The 19,572-nt window shown below is 38.3% G+C and overlaps 1 protein-coding gene across 2 annotated transcripts; it reads left to right on the forward strand.

Annotated features, from left to right (window-relative positions):
- The first annotated feature begins 275 nt into the window (after positions 1-275).
- LOC122088988 (DNA repair protein RAD5A) lies at positions 276-18,428 on the forward strand. 2 transcript variants are annotated; one of them, XM_042658394.1, is made up of 21 exons: positions 276-421; positions 631-1,219; positions 1,326-1,459; positions 1,596-1,731; positions 2,034-2,087; positions 2,168-2,317; positions 2,411-2,562; positions 2,640-2,724; positions 2,803-3,075; positions 3,260-3,406; positions 3,517-3,669; positions 5,361-5,428; positions 8,980-9,102; positions 9,201-9,300; positions 9,394-9,506; positions 11,001-11,276; positions 11,487-11,687; positions 13,904-13,997; positions 14,082-14,153; positions 16,783-16,881; positions 17,748-18,428. In XM_042658394.1, exons 2-21 carry the CDS (start codon positions 653-655, stop codon positions 17,868-17,870), a joined length of 3,120 nt encoding a protein of 1,039 aa, XP_042514328.1. In that variant the 5' UTR covers positions 276-421; positions 631-652; the 3' UTR covers positions 17,871-18,428. The 2 variants fall into 2 exon arrangements, with proteins under 2 accessions (XP_042514328.1, XP_042514329.1); XM_042658395.1 differs by having other exon boundaries at positions 282-421; positions 638-1,219.
- Positions 18,429-19,572: the final 1,144 nt, after the last annotated feature.

The raw sequence follows: 19,572 nt of genomic DNA on the forward strand, positions 1-19,572 counted from the left end.
GGATCGAGTCACTCGAACCCAATACATGTAGAATCGGAACCGGCTCGATCAATTATGAATCGACTCAACCGATTCGACCTATTGCGATCAGAGTTTTGAAAAAAAAAAGTGCAGATCTGTTTAATACGGTTCGATTCAGGTCAATCCAGATCGGTATCGATCTTAACCGATTCGTGACCGTTCCCGAGTTTAAAACTTTGCTCAGAGTAGTCACAGGTGACAACGGTTCGATGTTCGGGTCAAGGGAACAACGAAAGAAGGTTAATTATAAGACTTTATAACAAATGGCGGGAAATGGGAGCCTTCGCGCCACTGCAGCCCGTAGAGCTGAATGCTTCGTTCTTAAGTTTCGTCTGAGCTTAGCATCCATCTCCATTAATTCATGCCAGGCTACTCTATTATCTCCATTACCAAAGCCAAGGTATGTTTCCTTCTGCTCTTCTTTATTTCTAAAGCTGCAACCATGCACCATTTGCACCGAAGCTTTAGGGTTTCCTACACATTTTTTGAGTAGGGTTTGCTGTATTTTATTTTTGTTCGTAATCACTGGTTTGGCATTTCAGATTCATGGTTTTACTGTTTTACGTTCCTGATTGATAGATACTGCAGTTAATTTTTTATTTGAATTAGGGTTTAGGTCGGAGCTTATTAGATGGAGAGCAAGATCACAGACCAATTGGTAACTACCGTGCGATCTGTAATTGGTAAAGATTTCACGGATATGGATATTATACGTGCCCTTCACATGGGTAACAACGATGTCACTGCTGCCATTAACATCATGTTCGATACGCCCAATTTCAGCAACAGAGAAAGAGCTGATGCACGGAGAAGCACCGAAGTTTCCTCCCCAAACTCGAAGCCGAAAATGACTGTGGCGGTGAAACCAGAGAGAATTGGTAATGAGAGTCGGGATTGCTCATTGGGTTCTGAAGTGACTGGGGCACGTAATTGTAGTATGCCTGATTGTACCCTTGAGTCAGCGGAACCTGTGAGACCACAGCCCTCTTCATCGAGTTGCACTGAGTGGTGGTTTGTTGGCAGCTCTGAATTAGCGGCTTTCTCGACCTGCAAAGGAAGGAAGCTTAGAGCTGGCGATGAGGTGATATTCTCATTCCTCTCCAAGCAGTCAAAATCCCCCTCGACTGCCAAATTCCCCGTGCGAGGACGAGCTGCTTGTTCAGAAATTGTGAGGTTCTCTACAAAAGATTCAGTAGAGGTGTGTGGCATTATCTGCTATCCAGAGTCCGGACTCTCTTTGCAGATAGTTTTGGCTTGACATTTGCTGGATTATTTTAATGTTTCTTTGCTCACCCATTATGTAGATTGGTCGCATTCCAAATGAATGGGCCCGGTGCCTTTTGCCGCTAGTGAATGATCAGAAGGTCCGTATAGAAGGGTGTTGTAAATCTGCTCCAGATGTCCTCAGCATTATGGACACAATTCTTTTGTCAGTCAGGTATGCCAAGGTAAATAGATGTTATAAAGAAATGGCAAGTTGGGAAGACTATAGGAAGTTAGGAATGCTTCTTGTGACTTCAGATTATTGGGTTAATACCTGATATGAACAATTCTCTATTTATTGTTCTGTACAGTGTTTATATTAATAGTTCCATGTTTCGTAAGCACCACCAAAAATCGCTGAAGTTGGCACGCAATTTAAACGAGGAATCAGTTGTTCATCCTCTTCCTACTTTGTTCAGGTTGCTTGGAATGGTCCCTTTCAAGAAGGTGATCATTCTCCTTTTTTTGGTTGCATTTAGTTTAAAATTTGGTTGTTCCTTTTTTAGCTTTATTGCTGCAGTTTGTCTTGGGAAAATGCCTTGAAATTCTCTGCTGAGCCATGAGTGATTGGTGGATTCTTTTGCTGTCAAGGGGAAATGCTTTTCATTTTAGAAAGATCTTCAAATTTCTTCATTGCGTTTCTTCTTGACATGCTGTCTTTCAGTTTTTGTGCCATTATTTCATTGACGTGAATCATGATGATACTGGTGGTGTACTTTTGATTCTTTTTGATTCTTATTCATGACCAGGCAGAGTTCACTCCTGAGGAGCTTTACATGAGGAAGAGACCCTTAGAGTCAAAGGTGGTAGCAAATATATGTTGAATATTTATTGTATTATTGTATTTAATACTGGATGTGGGCAGTAATCGTGCTTTAAACAGGACAGTTCTGGAGTTCATGCTTCATTATTTCATGCTGACAAATCTAAGAAGCCCGCTGTTGATGGAAGTATTGTTGAAAACAATCAGGAGTCCATCTCAAATTCTGATCTTGAAAATATTGTTGGTGCTGGTGACACCTCTGAGCTAGAGGTATTAGCATGCCTAATAATCTCCTTACCCTATTCCTGGACCCACAAGTATTTGAAGCCTTGAAATTTGATTCCAAGCGCATTCTTGACGCAGGAAAGGGACCCCCCAAATACATTGCAGTGTGAACTACGGCCTTACCAGAGACAAGCACTCCATTGGATGATCCAATTGGAAAAGGGAGGATGCCTGGAAGAGGCAGCGGCAACTATGCACCCATGTTGGGATGCATATCACCTTGGAAACAGGTATGATGAGATTCTTAACATGCCTGATTTTTTACGTGCCCATTGAATGGAGTTTGATATTGTTTTTGGTTTTTTAGGAGGGATCTTGTTGTCTATTTGAATGCGTTTTCTGGGGATGCTACAACTGAATTTCCGAGCACCCTCCAAATGGCAAGAGGAGGAGTATGTCTTACACCCATATTCTCCAATCATTTTTCTACTTTCATTTTGCAGCAAATTGACCCAATTATGCATTTGAAGATCCTTGCAGATGCAATGGGGCTTGGGAAGACCATTATGACAATAGCCCTTCTGCTTGCATATTCTGACAGAGGCGCATCATCGAGTAATCATCCCATGAGTCAGGCTTGCAGTGAAAATAGTGAAGTCAGCAGTGCTTCAGATGAATCTCCAAGTGATTCAAAGAAACTTACTAAGTTTTCTGGTTTTGATAAGCTGATGAAATCTAGGACCTTACTTATTGGTGGTGGAAATCTGATTGTTTGCCCCATGACTCTGTTGGGCCAGTGGAAGGTTAAGTATTGAGTTCACGTTGTTTGTCGTTTGCTTGTTTCCAGTATCTACTATAAAGTAGGCCATTTCTCATTTTCTGTTCATTTTATTTTTAGCGTTGGTAAGATATTGGGTTCTCTCATTTGAAACTCTTCATATTGACTTTAATAAGACAGAGGCTCCCATTTTGTGTTCTAAACTGCAGGCTGAGATTGAAAGTCATGCAAAACCTGGATCTTTGTCACTTTATGTTCATTATGGTCAAAGTAGACCCAAGGATACGAAACATCTTGCAGAAAATGATGTTGTTCTCACTACCTATGGTGTGTTAGCTTCTGAATACTCTGCTGAGGTAGCTTGAGATGCTTAATCCTTTCTTTTCTTTTTCGGCTAGAGATTGTAGAGCTGTATTTATGCTAGACAGCCTGATTTTTTTTTTTTTTTTTAACCTATTTCTCGTAGAATGTTGAAAGCAATGGACTTTATTCGGTCAGGTGGTTTAGAGTTGTTCTTGATGAAGCTCATACTATTAAATCTACTAAAAGCCAAGTTTCGATTGCTGCGGCTGCTTTGACTGCTGATCGTCGGTGGTGTCTTACTGGTACCCCCATTCAGGTGAGTTTTTATTTGGAAAATATAAATGTGCCTGTCTTTAGCTGTTCTTTAGAATTGTCCAGCATCGCTTTTTTTCCATATATGTTACTCACTGGTTTTAGTAATCAATCATCAGAAGTCAGAAATAAAAATGCTTATGAAAAAATTAGTATTTTCCTGCAGGCTTTGTTTGATTGGTGTTAGTAAATTTGCAAGTAACATGATTTTATCAAGAGTAATTATATTTTTAGACCTTTCCTGCATGTTTTTAATTCGTTATTTGAGAACTCCATTTTTATTTTCTTCTTCTTCTTCTTCTTTTTTATTTTTTAAGAACCATATCTTATATGACTTTTTTCACATTGGTCTAGTGTGAGTTGTTTCCACTCGACTACAGAAATTTGATGTAGTTTAGCAAAACAAGAAGGTCAGGAGCAAACTAGGCCAATGGACTGGACCAAGGATGGACCAATATGTTTAATTTTGAGTGTTCAATGGGTTGTATGGGCCATGTGCTTGGTATTTTGGGGTTTTCTATTGTAATGAGCCAATTCTATAAGCCCAATTATGAAGACTTTGAGTCCTATACGGGATTCTTGTTAGTTTCTATTTCATTAAGTTCTAGAAGAGTTTTTACTTGTGGAAAATATAGGTTGTAATAGCTTCCTCCTTCCACTCGGGGGTTTCCAATTTTGCTTATTTCCATGAAGTAATTCTTCAGACATTCTTCATCTTCTACCCAAGAAAAAAAAAAGTATCAATCTTCATCATTATACGAAACCCTAGTTCTTCATCTCTATCAACTAGGGTTTCTCAAAGAATAAGGCAGCATAGGTGGCTGCACACCATAAAACAGAAAACCCTAGAGGGTCTCTCAAAACAGACAGCAAAGAGAGAACAAGTACTGGTTACAGCTCTGATACCATGTAACAAATCCAGGAATTGAAACCAGTACCTGACCATGTAACAAATCCAGGAACTGAAATCAATACATAGCCTCCAGCATTTTGTTTTGGTTCTGTTGCAAAAGACTAGAGGTTTTGAGAAAAATTCGACTGGTCAGATTTGATTCAAATTGCTCTTTATTTCAGAAATTCTGGTTTCTTTTTCTTGCGTAACAGAAACTTTATATCTTTTGAATTTTACAGTGTCATCTTGAGATTCTATTCTGCTCTTTTGAGCCTTTTTTTCCCTTCCAGTTATCTTTCAGTTTCAAATCCAATATTCTGTTTTAATTATAAGGCGGGCCTACAATGTACGTTCTGACATCTGACCAGAATTCACATCTAATCCTGTCGCATCCATTTAGAAGACAGATTTTCATTCTTTTTTTACAGTGTAAGATAGGAATGACCGTTAACGGTTTGGCCTGAGTTAATTCCATGGAATAGGTTGTGAGAAATTCAGTTTCTCCTTCTAGTCCAGGATTCTGTTTCGTGGGACTTTCTTAGTCTTGCTGTTTTCTGTTTTCACCTTTATCATACATGAATTCTATTTTATGTATTAGGAGATTCATTTTTTGCATGCAGCTTTAGGCTTTTGGTTCTAGTCATTTAAATTGAACTTTATCTGGCATACTATTCAAGTTAGACATACAACTGTCAGTTCTGAGACTGACATTGAATTTCATAGCGTGCTCTTGTCGCTATAATGTTGGCCTGTCATTTGTTTGTAGCATTTATATCTTATTGTGGCTAATTTTACTGTGGCAGAATAGCTTGGAGGACATTTATAGCCTTCTGCGATTTTTAAAGGTTGAACCATGGGGCAACTGGGCCTGGTAAATTTGCAACTCTTGGTTTGATATATGCAATTTCTGATTATTTTCTCATGTTTTTATGTCTTAGGGCCTCATACTAATTGATGCGGATCTGGGTTTCAAAGACTGAAATTAGATCGCTTAGGGCCCACAAAAGAATAAATATTTCACTCTAGGCAAACCAGTGGCAGTATTGTAATTTCTAGTACAATTAGGAGCTTTTTTAGAGTGAAATAATGGATTAAGGACTTAACAGGGATTAAACGCAAAGAGAAGGATCAATTCTGGAAATAAAGATGGTAGTGGGGTTAAACTGAAATAAAAACCAAGAATGAAAGGCTACTTTGCAAACAAGTAAAGAGGGGGGGTGTCTTTAATAAATAACATAAAAGTTGGAGGGACTTATCTGTAATAACTAGAAGTAATATTTATGAACAATAAAAGACCCTTCTTCTTCCTCACGATGGAGTTCAGAGGCGGCAGACCAGCAAGCCTTCAATGCAGAGAACTCCTTCAAATCTGGTCGGCTGATCTTGAGACTTCAGGCGTAGACTCCCAAGGAGAAGATGTACCAATTCAGATCAGCAGGCTGGAGTGGCGTGGGAAGCACCTGCAACTGGATATGGCGATGGTAAACTCAGATCTGAGTCTGGTTTGGACTTCTTCACAGTAAGGTCAAGCTTTGGAAAAGAGGTTCCAAGGTTTGAGTGGCCTAGGGGAGGGCTACCTTCGATCAAGTCCTTGGCCCAAACAGCTCACGCACAAAGGAGCTTGAAGCAGTTGAGTACAGCTGCAACTATGCCCCAGAAACAGAGTATTCCCATATCAGAAAAGTAACAGTGACTACAATAAAGAATAGAGAGGAGAAGAAGACAAGAAAGGGAGAAGAAGAGAAGATCAGAGAAGAGAAGAAAGAAGAAGAAAAGTTTAGGGATGGGAAGGGGGAGATGCAAGCTTCACGGCAGCCATGGTTTTCTACCAAATTTCAATTTTTCAAAATTTCAAATCTGTCCACAATGGACTACACAGTTGTTTATAAAGACAGCAAAAAGAACCTACCTTCCTAATCTGAAACAAAATTAAACTTGCATCTAAATCTAAAAGAAATAAAAATTTCATTCAATTAAGAATACTACTAAACTAGTTCTAGCCCTAAAAAGGAAAGTAAATAAAAGATAAAAAGGAAAGTAAATAAAATATATTTCTAAATCCATTGCCCAACTGCATCACTAATCTAGGGAAATTCTGGCTGTTTGTTTAGTGGAGTTCCCTTTGTTGAGTATTGTATTATAATTGTCCTTCATAAAATGCTTGTGATTTGGGTCTGGGCAAAAGCTTACACTGAAGCATCCAGAAAGTTTGACATCTCTTCTGCTGCAATTAGAAACTGTTCAGAGTCTAGAAATTGCATGGTTTATGTATCGTGGCATTGATTTGTTGAAAACTAATAAGATGACTGGGACTCCTGAAAGATAATGTTGGTGACCTATTTTATGGCAAGAAAGTGTTGTTGAAGTGGACAGATAGAGAGGGTTTTTGATTGTTTTGCAAAGGATTTGTCATGGTTTTGAGGAGTTCCGCCCTTGAATTGAGAATGGATCAATGGACTGAAGATGGGGGATACACTTAGAGTCTAATGGAGATCAATCTTGCTAGCCCAAAAGCAAATGCAGGGCCTGCTGGCCTTCTTGGATGCATGAGTCAATAAATGGGTCATAGGTGAGAGCCTAAACCACAATTTGGATGAATGGAGAAAAACTTGGTTGTTTACCCATGAATGCTGTGAGATGCTTAGGGTTATTGAGAACTGACCAAGGTCATATAGGTGAGAGGACTTGGTCATATCCCCCTTCTTTTTCCCCCTTTCTTCTCTGCCTTCTTCTCAAGTTTCTATTTTTAAATTTGCAAGACACCCCTGAGTGCTATTTGATTTGCTGTTGGTGCTCTATGGTCTGATCAATCAAGTAAAAGGGTGGTTTTAGGCATTGATTTACACCCTGCGACCTCTGAATTTTGAAGGTTTTTCAGCAGAAACTTAAGGCTACGATATCTCTTCATCCATCCATCAGTTGAAGGCCTGCTTTTGGTATTCTGTTGATAATCTTCAGCCCATCGTCGATAATCATTTCAGGTCCATCCATTGGTTAGAAATCCCTGTGGTTGTAACTGTGCTTGAGTTTCTATTTTTGGTCAAGAGTCTTTACTCCCAATTCAGCCATCATGTGAGGCTGATTTTTCTGAAGTGTTATTTAGCACCCTGGACCTTCCACTCGATGGGAGTTTGAGCCCCATCCATGGTGCCAATCAGTTGCTATTGCTAGTTGACCATTAGTTTCTATTTTGGGATTTCTTCAGTATCTTCTGATTGTTTGAGAGATATTTTCAGGGATCATATTGTCAACATTACCTGCTGATAGTGTTAGTTTGATGGTATTTTGACCTAGGGTTCACAGGTTTCACTTAGTTTCTAATTCTGGCAGCGAGGTGCCATACACACACTAACAACACAAACAACAACAACAACAAAGCCTTTTCTCAACTAAATGGTGTCGGCTACATGGATCCGCAATAATGGCCTAATGGACGACAATCTGGTCCTTGGATTGTGGTTACTTTCTGTGGCATTATTACTAGAGTCTAGTTTTTGTCTGATTTTGAGCATATTTGTCAAGGCGACCCAAGGCGGTGGAGGGGTGCCTAAGCACCAAAGCACTCTATTACCCCCCCCCCCACACACACACATTTTCTACCCCATAAATCTACTTATCATGCTTCCAGCAGAAAATTAAGAAGAGTCAGCAAGAATGAACCAGATTAGCAACAGAGCAGGAATAATGGTATATCCAGATACAAATATACAATCATACAACAGATATACAGTCATACAAAATTGCAAACTGCAAATTAGAACTTGAAATCAAATAATCAACCATCTACACGAATTAACTATCAGCAGTAATGAAACAGAGAAGAGATGAAACTTTGAAGGAAAAAAATGAAAGGAAAAAAAAAAAAAAAAAAGAAGAGGAAGAGGGAGAAGGGGGGGAGTAACCGGGCTAGCAGAGAAGAAGAAATGGAAGAGAAGCAAGGGGAAAAGGGAAAAAAACCCCTTACCGGAATGCCAAGAAGAGGTTGCCACCACCCGGCAGAATCAGAGCCAAAGTATTGACAGAAGTGGAAGGAACGTTAGGAATCGTGTCTTCATTGTTCTTTTGGATGGTTGATTCACTTCAATGTTGGGAAGTCAGTGCAGCCTTATTTTCTTTGGGAGACTATCTTCTTTGAGTATCCGATTCCTATGGGTTGCATGGGGGGATAAATCTATGCAACAACATTAACTTGGCCTTTTCCCAACTAAATTGGGGGGGGGGGCTAAATCTATTGCAGCAGAGAATTTGTATTGGTATTTCCTTATTTTTTCTCATTTTCTTCTAATAAAAGTTTCTCGCACGTAACTCTTCTTTTTGTTTGTGTAAATGTGTATGTGTGTATGTGTGCGCATATGTTTGTGTGGAATGGAGGTAAATTTGTAAGATGAATTTTTAAAAAAATAAAACTTTGTCCTCTTCTAGGTGGTATAAACTCATTCAAAAGCCTTTTGAGGAGGGTGATGAGCGAGGATTAAGGTTGGTCCAGTCTTTATTAAGGTCAATCATGTTGAGACGAACAAAGTTTACCGCAGATAGAGAGGGCAGGTAAGCAAACTGGAAGCTTTTCATTTAGCTCCTCAGTATTTTTTTTTTTAAAATCCTGGTTACGCATTATTTTCTTATTATTGTATATCTTTTAACAGGCCAATCCTGGTTCTCCCTCCAGCCGATATTCAGGTAATTTATTGTGAACAAACAGCAGCTGAGAAGGACTTTTATGAAGCTCTTTTTAAAAGATCAAAGGTACCCTCCGACTGAATTAATTATGGTGGTTGTTGCCTTTCACGGATTTTACTATAGTTTTTGTTACCAATATATTCCTCTTCTGCCTTTCAGGTGAAGTTTGACCAGTTTGTTGTGGAAGGACGGATCCTCCATAATTATGCTTCCATTTTGGAGTTGCTTTTGCGTCTTCGCCAATGCTGTGACCATCCATTTCTTGTGATGAGGTTTGCTTCAGAGTGTTCTTATGATGCCTTTTTTGTTGTATGATGATATGTTACCAAGAAAGTGGAAGATACATCACAGAAGCCACTACTATCTATAACATGTTTATGCGAAGTCTCTGAAACTCGTGGTGCTTTTGTTATAGCACATTTATGCCTTTAAGCCTCACAATATTCATGGTGGTGCTGTTAGTGGTATATAGTTGGTTGAGTTGTTACTTTTGTTGAGTTCACTATATAGATTTAGCTCGAATAAGGGAAATTAATATAGGGGTTGATCTTCTCAAAGGTGCTCATAGAGTTACCGGAGCTGTAGCTGAGAGGTTGCTTTGGATTTGTTTAGTTCGTTGGGGCCTGGTTCCCCTTGTGTGCATGTTGGCGATTTAATTGGGGTTTCCAGATGTATTTTAGCTGGACTTTCTTGCTTTCTGAGTTATTTTATAAGTTAATAGTTTGGATTTTCTAAATTGAGACTTGTATAAAAAGGAAATACAATCAAACATGGCAAGAGATCAATTTCCTTTCATTAGGGTGGTGGATGTAGGAAAGAGCCACCAATGTATGGATGGGGGAAAATTTATCTTAAGGGATATAATGCAACCATGGGTTCAAAACCCTAGTTTTGGGTTGCTATAGGCCCGCCCAAACAAATAAAACCCTATTATAGGGAGCGATGGAAATTCTGTAAATATTGTGAGCAGCTTAGGATCCCTTTGGAAGAAATAAATGGCTTTAGATTAAATGGATAAATGAGTTTAAATGGTAAGGGTAAACCTGGAATTCAATGTGGATGATTGTAAACAGAAATAAGTTTAGGGTATACAGGGTTTTTCTGTAATCATGTGAAGGAAGTGGTTCTCGTCTGGTATCTATCCAAATCAATGCCTAGATATTCTTCTGGACCTAAACCAGATTTGAATCCGGTTTGTCTTGAGCTGGGCTTCTAAATGGGTTCGTGCTGGTCCAAGAAAGCTACTGCATCACAGTAAGTTTGTAAATGCTGTGGGACTCAACATCTTTAGTATACCAACAACCTAAACTCTAAATTCTACTGCGCTTACAACCTTGCCCTTGAAGATACTATTTTAGCAATTTGCAGCCTCAAATGTCCCATATAGGTGATCTCTGTGGTGAAAAACTCTTTCATCTTTTGTGTTTCTTAACCATTTTCTAGATATTCTTTCTGTTGAAAAATGTGACAGAAAAACTATAGATCTTGACGTAACTGATGTGGGTCACAGGTGGCACATCCTTCCATGTACTTTTTTTTGTTGATTGCGTTCAAGGTCATGACAATACATTTGTGTTTTTCAACCATCTGGACTATTTTCTGTATATGCCTTGGCTATCTAAAACTGTAAACAGTCAGATGTATACAATTGTTTACATTTTTTAATTAGTTTCTTATTTTTTTAATTTTTAATTTAAAATAATAATGTTGTAGCGGAATATTCTACCATGACATTGGTTTCTGATGGTTGACTCTTACATGTCCAGTCGTGGCGATACTCAAGTATTCTCAGATCTCAATAAGCTTGCAAAACGTTTCCTTAAAGGTGGTGAGGATACCCCAGAAGTTCCAAAGGATGTGCCCTCGAGGGCTTACATTCAGGAGGTTGTGGAAGAGCTGCGTAAAGGAGAAAAAGGAGAATGTCCAATCTGTCTGGAAGCTTTTGAAGATGCAGTTTTGACACCTTGTGCCCACCGTTTATGTCGAGAATGCCTCTTGGGAAGCTGGCGAAGTCCTACTTCTGGCCTTTGCCCTGTTTGTAGGTATCTCCAATATCCACCTCTCTTGCCATCCCACTGCCTTTCATACTATTTTTCCCTTGTAATTCTTATCAAGTGTGGTGTGATATTGTTCATGTCTCCTTATATAATAGAGATTGACCCTTTCCTTTTGCCCTTTTTTTGGTCTTATAGGAAATAAGAAAGAAACAAATTGAGTTTATAATATCAGAACCTTTTTTCCTATGTTTACAGGAAAACCATCAACAGACAAGAACTTATTACTGCCCCTACTGATAGTCGATTCCAGATTAATGTTGAGGAAAATTGGGTGGAATCATCCAAAGTTACTGTTCTTCTGCAGGAGTTGGAAAATCTTCGCTCATCTGGATCCAAAAGCATTGTTTTTAGTCAGTGGACTGCATTTCTGGACCTTCTTCAGATTCCTCTATCTCGGTAACATTTTTTTTACATAAAAATTGAAGGAAGTTATACTCGCATGTGTATTAAACTACTATACTAGTTCTTCATTTTTGTATTATCTAGTGGAGATAGAATGGAAGGTAGATCATTATTTCTATGGAAGGCACTGCAGGGAATGTGGTGCACCTGCATGGTGTTTGATGCAACGTTTTTAGAGGCCCTATCTGGAATTTCCTTTTTACAAGCTTAATTTAATTTTTTAATCCTGTTTCTAACTGATGCAACCCGGGTTATGGAACCCCAAATTTGGTCCTTAACTCCTTATGGACCCTCAAAAATGATGATTAGATTAAATTAAATTGAATGATCAATGACAATTCCGTAAATATCAAGAACAGTTTATTTCCCATTTGATAGAGGTAAATATAATCTGGGTGGGATGTATTACTAGTTGAATTTAAAGAGAGGAAAAACTGGAAGCGAATTTCAGATTGGGGATAGAACATAAACAATTTTGAATAGGGGGATTTCGTGTAATAACAGAAAATATAGGGACTTATTTGTAAATTCAGAAGTTTTCCTTCTTCCTTCACGTTAGGAACAGAAGAACCAACGGTAATTAACCTTGAGTACAATTCAAGGGAAATTTTAGGATTAAACTCCTAACTCCTAATTCTATCAGATGCAAGTAAATATTGATATAAATGAATATTTTATTCTGCAACCAGTTCCTCGGAAGAGCAAAAACCAGAATTGAGTTTCAGTTCAAAACTTTTAACTCAAAACAGTATTTTGGAAGGGGACCTTGCATGAGGAGTCGCCCAGGGGTGAAGATTGGTCTCCCAAAATTTCAGATCAAACGGATTTACAACCAGTGAGTTCTATCAATTTCTATGGGGCTTCCAAAACCACCTCGAAGACAGGGCAGCAGTAAATAATGTGTAATTATCAAACAGGAAAAGAGGAATAAAAAGGAAGAAGAGGATAAAATAAACAAGAGCATGAAGGAACTTAACCATGAAAAGAAGAACCAAGGAGAGAGAGATTGAATGCAAGAGGAGAATAGCATCAATCAAACCAACCCTTGGTTGCAACAAAGAGGAAACAATGATAACCATAAAATGACAAAAAATAACCCCTAAACAATTAAACAAACCTCTATATATCCCTACTGGACCAAAAGCCAGGTTTGGATCTGGTTCTTCTCGGTCTGGGTTTCTAGACTGGATCAGGTTGGTCCAGCCTTGCAACTGCATCACTAACCATCTATGCACTGATTATTTTTCCCTGGATTGATATTTTCCCCTGACTTAAAATGAATGCAATGTATTGGTGCTTAGGAGCTGTGGCAATTTATATTTCATGTTGGAGTCTTTTATTTAGGACACATAAAAGGTGGTACTCAAGTACTCAACTCTGTTTTGCTTAAGCTCTTTCCCCAGTGACTCTGGGTTGGCTTCATTGCTGCAAAGTACTCTTCTGAATTTCCACTTTGTCTGGAGCCATATCTTGTGCTCTCAACGTCTTGCTTAAATGCTTCAAACTATCAGTCCTTCCCTCTGTCTTAAAACATTTTTAATTGCACCATATCTAACGCAGCTCTGTAGAACAAGAAAGCCAGCAGCGAACCATGTCATTGGACTGGACGAACATGTTTAAGTTTGAGTTTCCAATGGATTAAATGGGAATGGGCTTAGCCTACTTTCTATTTTGTTTGCACTTGCTGCTTTATGCTGTTTCTAACTTTAAGTTTCTAAATTTTAGCCACTTTCTATTTTCATTACTCCTTGAATATCACTCCCCACTGCTGCAAACATTGGTCTTTGTTTCACATTTTGGATCTGTTTTCCCTCATCTGGTGGAGTAATGGTGCTACCTGCATGTCATGTAAATCCATATATCTTCGGGTTCATATTTTCTGTTCTTGCCACTTTTCTATCTGAACACATTGAAGTGTTGATTTTTTATATTTGTCAACCCCACCCCCGTTTTTTGGTTCCATGTATATTGCCTGATTGCCTTGGCTGACAACTATCTTCTGTTTATTGTGGTTGGAATTACTCTGACACAATGTTAATGACTCTTAAATATCTTATGTTTTAGTAAACACAGCTTTCTTCTGAAAATTTCTGGTGGCCGCAACCCCCAGCCCTCCAAAAACAAAAACAAAAACAAAAACAAAAACTCATGCAACTTGGTCACATACAATTACAATGTTCTCACTGTTTGCTTCCACAATATCTTGCCAGAAATAAATTCCCTTTTCTTCGTTTGGATGGGACTCTAAATCAACAGCAACGGGATAACGTAATAAAGCAATTTTCAGAGGACAGGAGCATCCTGGTTTGTCATGGTTTGGTTTATTTTATTTGTAATATGCTAAACAGTATGGATTTAACCTTTTGAACATGGTTTCTGTTACCACAGGTGTTGTTGATGTCGTTAAAGGCTGGTGGAGTTGGAATAAACCTAACAGCAGCCTCCAGTGCTTTTGTTATGGTAATTAGAAGATTTTAGCCTTCTTTTTTGTGGTAATTTAGAGAACATGGCTGCTGTTATCACAGGTGTTATTTGAAATTTTTTTGCAGCAGAGAACTGGTACTCGTTAGAGATATGCTCGAGTCTGATGGACACAATCATAAAGGGTCTAGATAAATTAAAAATTAAATCAAGCCATGATGGATCGTACCTATACTTTTGAAATTTTTTATAACCTAGTATAATAGACCTTAAGATAATTAAAATTACAAAAAAAAACAAATCAGTTAAGGCTAAAAGATACATTGAAGTAGTCAGGCAGTTCAGTATCCTTGGTATATCTATTTCTCATTGGTATGGTTAATAACCTTATGGGAAAGGTTACATTGTCACCCTTACCCGGCAGGGCCCCTATTTTTCTTGTAGGTGGACTTATATTTGCACTCTGACCATTTGATAAATAGGGAATTTCATGATTAGGCCACAACTTTTGTTTCCTATTTTCACCATTATGGCCCTTCGTGTATGGGGGTGCCGGCCTTGGTTTTTCAAGTTCCCTGTTGCATAGTTGTCAAGGCGTTGCCTAGCCTTGGCGTCCATGCGGTTTTCCAGGGTCCTAGGCGACTGTCGCCTTATTGCATTGCATGTCGCCTCGTCACCTTATTGCACTGCGTCTCGCCTTATATTTTTTTAATTTATTTATGCTAAATATCATTTAAGTAATTATTTAATTTATTTAAGATATTATTCATGAATAAGCAAAAAACCCCTATTTGAATCCAATAAAAATAATTTAAAAATCAAATTCCAAAACGATAAAAAGTCAATCCCCAATCCAAGCAAAAAACTGGATTTTTGGTTTTAGGGGCAATTTTCAACTTTCAAATGCTGGGGTTTTTTTTCAATTCTGAAAATTTAATAAATCTTATCATGGTAAAACATTGCTAAACACCAAAAGTTGGGCAAAATATTTATTTATTTATTTATTATTATTTTTTAATGTCTTTAAAATTATTTTCATTCAGATGATTTTAACAGCATTTGTTCACTTTAAAATAAGTTTAACCGGAACATAACTTTGTCATTACAACTCAGATTTAAGTAATATTAGACATGTTGGAAAACTGGTTTTGTGTTATACCCAATACAGAAAGTCTCATGTAAAAATAAAATCATTTGTCTAGTAAAACTTATTATAGAACAATTACATTTCTCTAAATGTTGATTTTTTATGACTTAATGTGACTTAATTGTTGATCTTTGATGATTTGATGTGGCTTAATATTGATTTTTGATGACTTGATGTGGTTTAGTGTTGGTTTTTTATGATATAAGATATATGTAGCATACTAAATAATGTTAGAAAAGAGTGAAAATAAAAAATAACACTTGGTCACCTTATTTGCCTTAAGGCTTGTCTCCTAAGCTCTTAGACAACCCTCCAGCGCCTTGGCTCACCTTGGCGCCGTGACAACTATGACGTAGATGAAAATGTGAACAACATATCCATCAAGTGTGGGCAGTAACTGAATTGCTATGTGGCAGTTATGCTGGAATGGCATAAACCCACCAGAAACTTGTCCTGTAATTTTATGAGGTAAATATATTGAGGCAGAAAATAAGTTAAAAAATGAAAGAAAATGTTGATGTATACATTGATGCTGTCCTTTCTCGAGCTCTTTAGGTGCAATGGTAGCAAGCATAGTATTAGAGCAAGGACATCAAGTGTTCGATTCCTGGGAAGTGCATCGGAAGAGTTTTCCTGACATTTCTTCTCCCTCAGTGCCACGTGAAGGAAATGCCGTGTGAGGTCCACATGCAAGGATTAGGGATATTGGCTTGCACGTGTAGGGGAGTTTTGATATGTACATTGACGCTGTCCTTCCCTAATAGTTTGAGCTTTTAAGTGAAACGATAGCAAACACAAAATATCATAAATAAATGCTTTTTGTATCGGCTTATGGAACTAGCGGGTTCTTTGACTCTCTCTCTCTCTCTCTCTCCCTCCCTTTGAAATGACCCCTTGCCCCTCGTGTATGATGCCCCATCTTGCGCCCCCATTGGTGCCGCCTGCTGGCGTGCGCCATGCAGGAGGCGTGCCTATCCCTCTCCCGTACATATATATAGAAAGCTACCCGTTTGTGTATGTCTATGCATAGGCACAAGTGGGCTCGCAAAGTCTGCACTGCCCCCTCACCCCATGAACTGAAGATGTCTCGACTCTACGCATCCTCCCATTGGTCTGCGTGCTGGTGCAGTGGCCAAGCAATTGGGTAGTGTTCTCTTGCCTTATATATATATATCAAGATGCTTTTTTGTAGTTGTTATGTGTCTGCCTCATGCCATTGCATCTACTCTTCCTTCTGCTCCATGCTTGTCAGTTAGGTTTTGAAATATTGTTGTCATTCACGAAGTGTCAGTCTTAACTCTTCCAGTGATTAGAGGGAGGTGGTGGCCACTTGTGTATGAGATGAGTATATCCAATCATGGATTTCCATCTATCTTTGTATATGCCCCCACGCAAACCAACCCCTCCTAAGGGTTGGGGGGTAGGGAGGGAAATGCTGAGCTTAGTTTTTCTTTCTATCTTTTGATTAATTTCCTCTTAGCAGGAGATAAGCTCAGTCATGATATTATTTGTCTCTTGTAGGATCCATGGTGGAACCCAGCTGTTGAGGAACAAGCAGTCATGCGTATTCATCGTATTGGTCAAACTAAAAGGGTAATGATCAGACGATTCATTGTGAAGGTACAGTTTCTTCTAAATTTTAGTCAAATGCGGTGGTTCAAATATTTTTATTCCTTTCTAAGATGAGAGAATGGTGTTTGAGAGTTGAACTGTCCTGCTTGAGTAGGTTGAATGTCTGAAACATTAATACAGCATGAACCTGATTCTTCTCAGGTTTTTTTTTTGGTGGATGGGGAGGGATTACTGATTGTTCTCAGCTTGATATAGACAGTTGATTGTTGCCCACTTTCCTTCTGTACATGGATTGATAAATTATCTAAAGCTGCATTTATCACTGGTTATTGGAGCTGCTTGTTATCTGGTGCTTAAAACATGCACCCCCTCCCAACAGGATCTGTCTGTCTTGTTTTGTTTTTAGGGCCATATGGTAATGTAAGTGCTTGTTGCTTTATGGATTCTTTTTATGCTGAACTCATGGATAAGGAATTAGGTATGTTTTATTGCTTTTGTATAAAGCTAAAATTTTTAAGTGTGTAAATTTTCTCTCAAGTAAATCTTTCTAAATGTTGGAGCTTGGAACTGAAACTCAAATGGTTCATTAGATATTTTGACCAAATTACCCCTATTTAACGTTCCTGGGTTATTTTCTGTGCATGAATTGCCAATCCACTTGCTAATCCTTTTTCTTTTGTGTGTGTGTGTGTGTGTGTTGGGGGGTTGTTTAAGCTATCCAAATGATAATCCATGAGTACCATTTTGGACAAGTGGTTTAGTACTTGACCAAAATCTATAAGCTGGTGGGTTAGGCAATACCCAAGGCCTGACAAATTGGATCCTGGACTTTTGGTGCCCCGAACCTCCTTGACAGGGTGGACTTAGCAGGGTTTGGAGGTGTTCGATAGCTGATGAACATGTCCTGGTGGCAGGGAACAGTCGAAGAAAGAATGGAGGCAGTGCAGTCCCGGAAGCAACAGATGATCTCTGGTGCTCTTACTGATCAGGAAGTTCGTACTGCACGCATGGAGGAATTGAAAATGCTCTTCACATAGATCAGCATTGCTCATCATGTTCCTGGTGTGATCTGGTCTGGAGTCATGTGTGGTACTAACCTCTGCTTGCTAGCTTTGTCAAGAAGAAAGTCATGTTTGAATGCAGGAACAAACCCAAGATGTCTGACACCATGCGACTAGATTTTCACTAGTGGATTGATCTCATCGCTTTTATAAGCTGATCAATCCCATTCTGGTATTCTTACCTCAAGTGGTGAAATGAGTGGTGGGTGTACTGTCATGTCGTGCTGCTATTCTATTTAGCAAACTGGGAATGCAGTGTGAGTGCTAGCCTTCTATGCCGTGATGACAGGAAAAGAAAATTACTGCATCCGGTTTCTTTTCGACATTCTTTCAACATTGGGGGCAATTTCTGCTGCAGCAATTGTGTCTTATGTTGTCACTGAACGAGCGGCAAAAGGAACCTTGTGACATTGTTATAAAGCTATGTATTTTCTGAGATATTGTAAGAAACATTATATATCCTCATGTAAAATCCTAAGATGTCAGCATATGGGATTGCAATTAAATTTCAAGATAAATATTTTGTTTTCCATATTCTTTATATTGTTTTAGTGGATGTTACTGTCACTGGTATCCTCATTACTTGAGGAGCATGCCATGAGTGGACAAGCTCTTTCTCCATTCACATGGAGAGGCTGTTTCCAGAGGTTTGATGGATATTGAAATGATTAAATAAACCATATGCTACACTTTTATAGTTAATTTATTTTTTTCATAATCAAAATTGGATTCAGATCAGCTCCCTTAAAAATGATGGGACCTTCTAGTTGTCTCTTCATTGGTTACAAGTTAGACTGTAACCATAGCCCTTCATTCTGCTACATAGCAACTTAGATGGGGCCTGAAAATTTTCGAGTTAGTTCTAATGAACACCCAGGGTAATAAAATGATCAGGCTCGACTTGGTTCCAAGAGAATAAAGGGAAGGATTATTGATAAATCAATACAGAAGTGAAATTTGCTTAAATTTTCCTTCACTTCGCAGTAAAATTTTGTTTTGTTTTTTTTTTTTAGTTTTAGTTTTAGTTTTAGTTTTTTTTTATTTCTTTTGAAAATTAAAATAAATTATTTACTAAATATGATAAGAATTTTAGGTAGATTGTACAGTTATAAGTACAAAATTTTCCTTTTTTATCTATTCATGTAATGATTTCACTTCGCTTTGCTTGCCACCAAACAGAGCATCAGTACTTTGTACTACACCATATGAAATTAGTTGGTAGGTTATAGTTTTGGGGAAGCATTTGTTGGTGAATGGTTACACAATGGTGGTCCTTGTGAACTGATTGTTCTGCACTTCTTGCTTAGCTTTAGGGCAAAACCAAGAATCAAATTTAGTCCTGGTGGACAATGCTATTGATTTAATTTCCATTCAGATACATTTGATCAGTAATGGTATGGTTACATTTCCTTACTGCCCCTTCTGTTTGAGTTTTGGGTTTTCTCCACTGCTCTTCTGCCTCTTCTGTTTGAGCTTGGTTTTCTCCATTGCTACCCTTGCTCACACTGCTAGAACGACTCAATTACATGAGTGATTAAGAACATTCACGTTGAGTGATTAAAGAGTTTATAAAACCCCTTTGTGGATATAGACAGAAATCGTCCTCTGTATCCCAATCAAATGCATTCACAGAACTTTAAAATATTATTAATACAATTAATTAGGTGTTCATTAAGAG

Source organism: Macadamia integrifolia, chromosome 9, assembly GCF_013358625.1.
Source record: "Macadamia integrifolia cultivar HAES 741 chromosome 9, SCU_Mint_v3, whole genome shotgun sequence".
Taxonomy (NCBI): domain Eukaryota; kingdom Viridiplantae; phylum Streptophyta; class Magnoliopsida; order Proteales; family Proteaceae; genus Macadamia; species Macadamia integrifolia.